Consider the following 7,892-nt stretch of genomic DNA (forward strand, 5'->3'; position numbering starts at 1 on the left):
TCTTGCACGCGTTTAATATGTGTTCCCTCTCGGAAGCGGGTACAGCGTTGTGCATGTGCATTTTCTTTTTAAAGTAGAGAGGGCGAGTGTTTTCGACAAGGCAAAAAACACTTTTAGAATTGAATTCTTGATTTCTCCTTTAGTCTTATCTATTCTTTCAGAAGAAAACAGAAGACTCAGGTGGAGACCTAGATCCATTACCTGATACACAGACAAGTTTTTGAGAGTGAAAGGTCAGCTGTCTAATGAGGTAGTCAGAGGCACAGAAACACCACAGGGAACGGTTCTCTCACCATTACTTTTTAACTCTGTGCACCTCAGACTTCCAGTAAAAGACAGATTCCAGTAAAAGACAGAGTCCTTTCATCTCAAAAAATACTTGGATGACTCAGCAGCTGTTAGTGGCAGAGATCCAGTCCAAGATAGAGCACCACAGAAGATCCTTTCTGGCTACAGCTATCAACATCTACAATAACTTGTTAAAATTAACCAAGTTTCTACAAATTTTTATTTCCCTTTGGGGTCAATGAAGCATTTCTGAATTGAATTAAATGAAAAATGTTTGATAAAACATAAGGTCGAAAAAATAGTTCACCAGACAGAAGAATAGATGAATAAATGCTGTCCAATTCACAAAAGGTTTATCTACTAACAATCACAGATTGTTGTTTATGTTTAGGTACTGTGATTTCCCTTTATTTTTACAGTATTAGAATAGACTAATGGAAGTAAATTCTTATTTCAATGTTACGGATTTATACACTTCACTAGAGGAGGCATTATAAACGCTTAGATACTACAGAAATAGCAAGATTTGATTTAACTTCACATTAAAATCCTAATTTTCATGAACATTACAGTCACTTTGATTAAATTATTCAAGAGATAGGAAACATCTCAAAAATCAACACAAATGTGGGTTTATTTCACTGTGGCACAATAATAAAAATGTTTCATCATTCAGTGTCAGATAAACCAAGACTACAAGTTGTTATAAAGAAATAAAAAAATAAATGTCTGTGGTGTCATTTCATCACTGTTACAAAGAAGAACACACGTTGTCTTGTGAGGTGAGTGACATGAGCACTTTTCATGGTCAAGACAGGTAACAAAAAAACATTTAAACAGTCAAAGCTCAGAGTATTACGTAATATTTATCACTCTTAGCATGTAGCTGCAATATGCAACACGTTAACTGTTCAGAACCCTATAGTGGAGATCAAGTTAAATGACACATTTAATTAGAAACAAAATAAGTTAATAGCGTTGAACCAGTGGTACGCATCAGTCAGTGATGGCTGTGGTCTGCAAAAACCCAAAGACAACTTATTGCACCTTTTGACACCTCAATGACAAGTTGCAAACAAAACTAACTACTAATCTAGTTTACATCAACAGCAGAAATAATAAAATTAAACCATAGTTCAAATATATGGAATGTATAAAATATAACAAAATGGTACACAAAGAAGAAAACATAAAGAACAGAGTTGAATTCATTTAAGACAGGAAAAAAATAGCTTTCCAGTAAATTGGAATAAACACACCAACTGAAGCAGGTTGTTTCAGCTACTGAATGTTTCAGGAGCTTCAACTTGCAGAAATCCGTGTAAAGCTGTGTCTACAACAAACTGTGCATTTACCTTTAAAGCCAAAACATTAAATATTCAGATAGTTTGATTCTTTGTTTTTTTCCCCCTAACTTTTAGAGCCTCCAAAACAAGCAATCAGCAATCCTCCAAAGTAAACTGAAATAGTTCAATTAGCATCCAGATTTGCTGGATTTTAATTGAAATGTTTACTTTTCCACCCATATTAGTAGAAGACATAATAAATTAAGATATGTAAAGAGTTTCTAGGAAGTTATCAGCAACCATCCCCTTAGTCAGAGAAGGGATTTTGACTTTTTGATCAGAAAACAAAATGCAATGTGGTTCTATCTGCTGTCTTTTCACCCTGAATAAGCGTTTATGGAAACAAACGGGTCTGATTGCTTCACCTTGTGCCAAATAAATGTTACTTTATGTTTTTAATGAATGTTTAACCATTTGTATTATACACACAGCACATTACCCTATACACACACCTCAATTGATTTATTAGTTTAGTGTTTATCAAGTCACTTCCGCTTCTTATGAAGGAAGAGCTCATGTTGATTTGCTAAATCATAGTGCTGTAACTTAAAAAAAAAGACACTGGTGAAAAGCTAGCAGCTAGTAAGACGGACGCTGATTTAGCTAATTCAGGTCATTTCAACAACAAATATCTTCACAATCTGTGGGGGAAACAATGTTCAGTAGGAAATTCAGGAAGCCTCACTTCAAGAAAAGTCAAATTTAACATTAATTGTCAACAATATGTCAACATTTTACAGTTATTTCAATTTGCCTATGAAGTTGGTACCGTTTCCTCAGGGTTTGTACAGTAACAGAAAAGGCTAGCTGTCATTAGCACAAAAGAATCAAAAATTGAACATTCCTGTCTTTTTAAACTTTAAAAGTTGTTTTGAAATTATCTATAACTATCTTTTAATTCATATTTCTACAGGTACCGGTAATTATTATTTAGGTTCCATTTCCAGTATATTATATTTCATGATTCTTTGAGAAAATAATTCACAACTGAAGTCCTAATTTAGACCAAATAGAGCCCTAAAACACGTGAAGTTCCAGCGTGGTGACCGGTGGTCAACCCTCGAGATCAACTCTGGGAAGCTAGGAATGTGTTTACGCTTCAACAGGAAGTGGAAGATGGAGGATTGCAGCTTTACAAATTTGGGAAGCAATTACAGATGACTGCCTGCAGATGTTTAAATGTGAAACCAGACGCTACAAAACTTTTTCCTTTCCCTTTATGCAGCTAACGCATTTAGTGAGTCAGAAACAAGTAATATAATCCAGTGATAAAGGGGTGGGGGGGTAGATGCTACAGTAGCACCCACTTTAAAGCCCAAAAAGGAGAGACGATTAAAAAAAGGCAGCTTCAGCCTTAAAACCTGAGCCTGAACATACAGAAAAAGAAAACTACACTCGTTTATTAAATGTTGGATTTCTACGCTGGTTTAAAAAGCTAAACTACACCAAACGCAACAAGAGAATAAAAAAAAGTTATAAATAAAAGCTATAACAATGTTTCAATGGCATCATATTCAAGTAATCTTGATAAAGTCCCTGATAGTGGTTCATGTAAACATCATAAACACAGACAGAACCAACAGTTCTTAAGAAGGCAGCAGCATTTCATATGTACAATACAACAAACCTCCGCATCATCATCATCATCATCGCCAGGCTGGTCCAGTCACATCAGTTTGTGTTAAAGAAATGAAAACTTCGGTATGAGGAAAGCTTGCAGGAGAGCCACATTTAAACCTGCATGTGTGAAGGCTCAACTTTGGGAGAATGAGAGAATGAGAAAGAGTGAAAACAGCAGGCCTTTTCGAGCCAATCCATGTCACCTGCTGTGCACAGAACAACAAGTTCTTGGTCTCCTCTGAGGTCTTATGTTGGTGGGAAGTATGAGAGAAGCCTTTCAGCTCTTTACATCAAATGTTAGCTGATTTATGAGAGAGGAATAAAAATATCTTCAAAGGCATTTACAACCATTTTATGCCTCCATTTACTTCGGGATATCTTTAGTCAAATGTCAGCTTACATAAAAATATAATTAGCCAGATTTCTTATAAAATGTTACATTTTTGGGATTAGAAGAAAAATAAAAACATTGAGCAGCAAGACGCATTCACCACAGAAACGTTGTGTTCTGTGCACTTCTAAAATTGGCTCCGCTATCACGCACAACTGAGAGCAGACACTGAATGAGGTGGGTGTTTGATCACACTGCTGCTTTCATCTCATTCACAGTGATGACAGTCTTATAATAACACACATGTATAAAGCCAGTTCAGAATATGGTGGAAAGATTTCTGCAGCACCTCAGGGTTCCACTCGAGGCAGCGGAGCGTTCGTCATGTCAGCGTGATGACTTCCACTGGGTCTGTCTTGCCTTTGGCCCTCTGCTTACGTTTTAGGCGTCTGTGGGAGAGCGGCGGGGAAGCTGGGGTGGCTGAAGGTGTTGCTGTGCTGACGGAGAGGGAGAGGAGGTCTGTAAATGGGTATTTCGGGGTGGGAAAGTGGGACGGAAGCATTCTGGTGGACTCCCGTATGGGTTTGTGCTCCCTCTCCGTCTCCTGGCGTCACCTGTCAAAGCAGCCGGCTGTGAACGTGTGATGAGCCCCGAGGTAGCCCCCGCTGTAAGCCATGCTCAGACAGTGCCGTGGCTCTGCAGCGAGGGCCATCTGCACAGATATGGGGCTCTGAAGAGGCAAAGCACGGGCCCCAGGCTGAAGACCAGCGGTTAGGCTTGGGTAGGAGGGGAAAGCTCCCCCAGCAGTGATGGATGGGGGCCCGGCTAGGAGCCCCATCCTGTGGCTCTGAAGGAAGTCCTGAGACATGTTTACCACTGAGCCCAAAGCCTGAGAGTCAGCTAGTGCTTGGAGCTGGGACAGAGATGGGGAATGCTGAGAGAGGTGCGAGAAGCTGTCTGGCTGGAAAAGCAACTGTGGCGTGGAGGAGGTGGAGGAGGAGGAAGAGGAAGACGAGGCGGGTCTCTGGATGGCAGATATTGGAGAGAGGTGAGAAGTCGGAGGTTGTGACTGCAGAGAGGAAGGCCGGTGGGGAGGGGTGGATTTGGTTTTATTGGCCTCCTTCACATCGTTGTCATGGGCCCTGTCATTAGCACAAGAAACAGGGAAAAATTAGTCAGTGACGCTGTTTCCATGAAGAAAGTCATTTTGTCATTTTATAGAGCAGTATACTAAAACACACAGCAGCGTATGATTGTGTATAAGAGGCAAAATGATCAAAGATATTTATTTTCCAAATGAAAAACTGAAAACTGGCATTACATTTTTACTGCTACAACTAAATATAATGCACCAAACAGCCATCAGACCACATCAAATATTATAATATTGTGTTTTATATAAAAATATCTGACAAAGCAACATTCAGTTCAGCATCTAATAATGCAAAGAGCAGCTTGGGCAGACCTGTTGTAGTACCAAGATATTTTCTATCCACCTAAACTGATGGGCCAGCCAGAAACTGCAGCCAAGAGGCCCACTGTGCAATGCATTTGAAAGAGCAAAAATTTTCAAGGGAGGAGGAAAACTATTGTTGAAAGAAACCAAGAGAAAATCCAGGACTCGTTGTTTCTCCAGGATCAACAGTAAAGAGATGATATGAAGATGAATGGAACTGAAATCATAACAATCTTGGAAAATACTTGACATTATGGCAAATTTCCCCTTCAACAGGACTACGGTCCTAAATATTCAGCCAGAGCTACATAATAAGGGTTTAAATTTAAAGCATTAGAACACGCTGAAATGAGCTGAAATCAAAATTGAATCCATGAAAACATCGGTCAACAAACAATCTTAGTCGAGTTATCATGCCATAAAGAAATGAAACTGACTGAAATAAAAACAAAAAAACTAAACAACAATTAAATAAATACAGGGTTACATGGATCTGGTTCAAGCATACGTCTTTCTTATGGTCAAAAGTCAATGTATCGGCCTTATTTAAGTATAATTTTTAAAATGTCAGTGTAACCAGGGTTTGTGGTAAAACGTGCTGGACAGAGCACAGGGGAGGGGGTCAGAAGTCAGTCAAAGGGCTGATATGCTCATAAAATTAGTTTAGCAGCCTTAATTCCAGCGTAGCAGGGACAGTTTTAAAAAATAAGGGACTACTAAGCTGAAATATGCTGGGGAGAACGCCACACCAGTCAGCATTTAGTTTTTTTCTTGATTATTTCCCTTATGGAGAACATTACTCCAAACCCCTCTTTTGTCTTTGATTTGTCAATAAAGAGGTTTGCTGTTTTTTTTGGCCATCCCTGAAAGGTCACACTGACAACCTTTACTGCCAGGATATGGGCCCCATTGACAATTTTAAGTACTCTTTTTGCCTGCTTACATGAGAACAAATAAACGTCAGCTGCAGTTAACCCTAAAAATATAAACCATAATGACTAACTTTCAAGTAGCAATAAAGATTTTGATATGTAAAGCAAGAGATTAATTGATTACTGAGCCATAATGTAGAAATGTGGATCTAATAATTAAACAAAATTATGTATTACTTAATTAGGATAAATTTGTTTGCATGCATCATCAGTACAGCTGAAATGTTTACACTTACAAATAGAAATATTGCAGCTTTTTAATGTACTAAATTCATGGCACTTTTGGCTTTTCCATACCTGCTCCAGTCGCAACTAACCCTAATTATATCTTGAGCACAAAAACGTGAATGTTAAAACGTCTCTTAAGCAGTTGGGGTTCTACAGCAGGATCTTTTCATTCCGCTAGCATTCAGCCCAGATCCTGTAGGTAAAGCTGTGAACGCCCCTGGTAGTTCACAGCAGTTCACATCAGTCTAGAGCAAATTGGAAACAGTGCAGCCCTTTAACAACACCTATTGAATCACTCCTAATTATAACTTCATCTGGCAAAAATACCCAACAGGTCCATGACAGAAACTGCTGAGTTTCTTAGTCATTACAGCACTAACAAACGCTGATGACAGCCTGCACAGAGAGAGGGCTGTTTGCAGGTGAGAACGGGAAACTTTTTCTACATGAAAGTGATTGAGCCGCTGCTGAGGGAGAAATTCAAGCCCAGGATTTTCCTGTCTCTACCTGCAGCACAGCCTCATTTCTTTTATCCACGTAAATAATAAACTTTAAAGAAGCTGTTGGTGGCCAAACCATTTTGAGGGAATAGGAGGTGAGGGGACTTCCCCAAAGCTTTAATGGAAAATAGTAACAATAGCAATTTTATGTAACTTATTATAATATATCATATTTTTGCCCTCATCAACTCATCAGCAGGCGGTATCCTCAAAAATGTATGCATTCTTTATAACTGCCAGTGCCATTGTGGTCAGGTGAAGCTAACCTTAGTTTTAATGAAAAGGAGAATCTTTAGAAAATATAGTTGGTCTTCACTGATTATGTCAAGGTATTGGTTATTTTGGCAACCTCAGATCTAACGAGAACTAATCTTGAGCAATTTTTCAAACAAAGATTATCAGACATTTGTTTCAAATATCAGTTTTACATAAATTAACTCAAATGGATGAGCACCAGTTTAAAACTAGTTTAGTAACTTACAATCTTGCTGAACTTAAAATATCTGACTCTCTCCTCCATATAGACAGTCTTTGTTATAGAAAATGGACCAACAAATAATGCAGCTATCGTCATGGAAAGGCTAACTTTAAAACAATTAACAAGAGAAAATGTAAAACATTATGAAAACAAACTGTATCTATCTCTATATGCTGTTACACCATCATATGTGGATCTTACTGGTTAATTTAATAGGTTAATTTATAAGTGTAGCAGCATTTTGCAGCCACTAAAACAAAATTAACTAAGCTGGAGAAAAAAAGGGAAACTCAGAACTAGGGCTGCAACAACGAATCGATAAAATCAATAAAAATCGACTTTTAAAAAGCGTTGGCAACGAATTTCATCATCGATTAGTTGTGTCGCGCGATTAATGCGTCATCCACCGCTGCCATCATCACATCCACTTGACTGAAGCGGGGGAAGAAGAAGAAAAAATACGGCAGAGCGAGCCAGCGCTGCAGGTGCAGTGTTGCCAACTCAGCGACTTTTCAGACCCCTCCAGCGACAATTTTTCAAAAAAGCAACTAGCAACAAATCTGGCGACTTTTTACGGTGTCACTGGCGGCTTCTGGAGACTCTTACGTGAAAGCATGTATCGTTCCTACTCTGCCGTGGGGCGCCTCCCCCACACCAACCCCGTTCTCCCGCAGGAGTCCCTCTCAGCGCTGCAGTCAGAGCAGCGGGATGTT

At 38.9% G+C, this 7,892-nt stretch overlaps 1 protein-coding gene across 2 annotated transcripts in view; it reads right to left on the reverse strand.

The window, feature by feature from the left end:
- Positions 1-2,534: 2,534 nt before the first annotated feature.
- ccnjl (cyclin J like) overlaps positions 2,535-7,892 on the reverse strand; it is a 21,166-nt gene continuing 15,808 nt past the window's right edge. For both annotated transcript variants that reach the window (XM_015401090.1, XM_015401082.1), the window contains exon 6: positions 2,535-4,727. In XM_015401090.1, the coding sequence (XP_015256576.1) occupies positions 4,196-4,727 (532 nt within the window). In that variant the 3' untranslated portion in view covers positions 2,535-4,195. The remainder of the gene's footprint in view (positions 4,728-7,892) is intronic.

The sequence above is a fragment of the Cyprinodon variegatus genome, unplaced genomic scaffold (assembly GCF_000732505.1).
Source record: "Cyprinodon variegatus isolate N-32 unplaced genomic scaffold, C_variegatus-1.0 Scaffold31, whole genome shotgun sequence".
Taxonomy (NCBI): domain Eukaryota; kingdom Metazoa; phylum Chordata; class Actinopteri; order Cyprinodontiformes; family Cyprinodontidae; genus Cyprinodon; species Cyprinodon variegatus.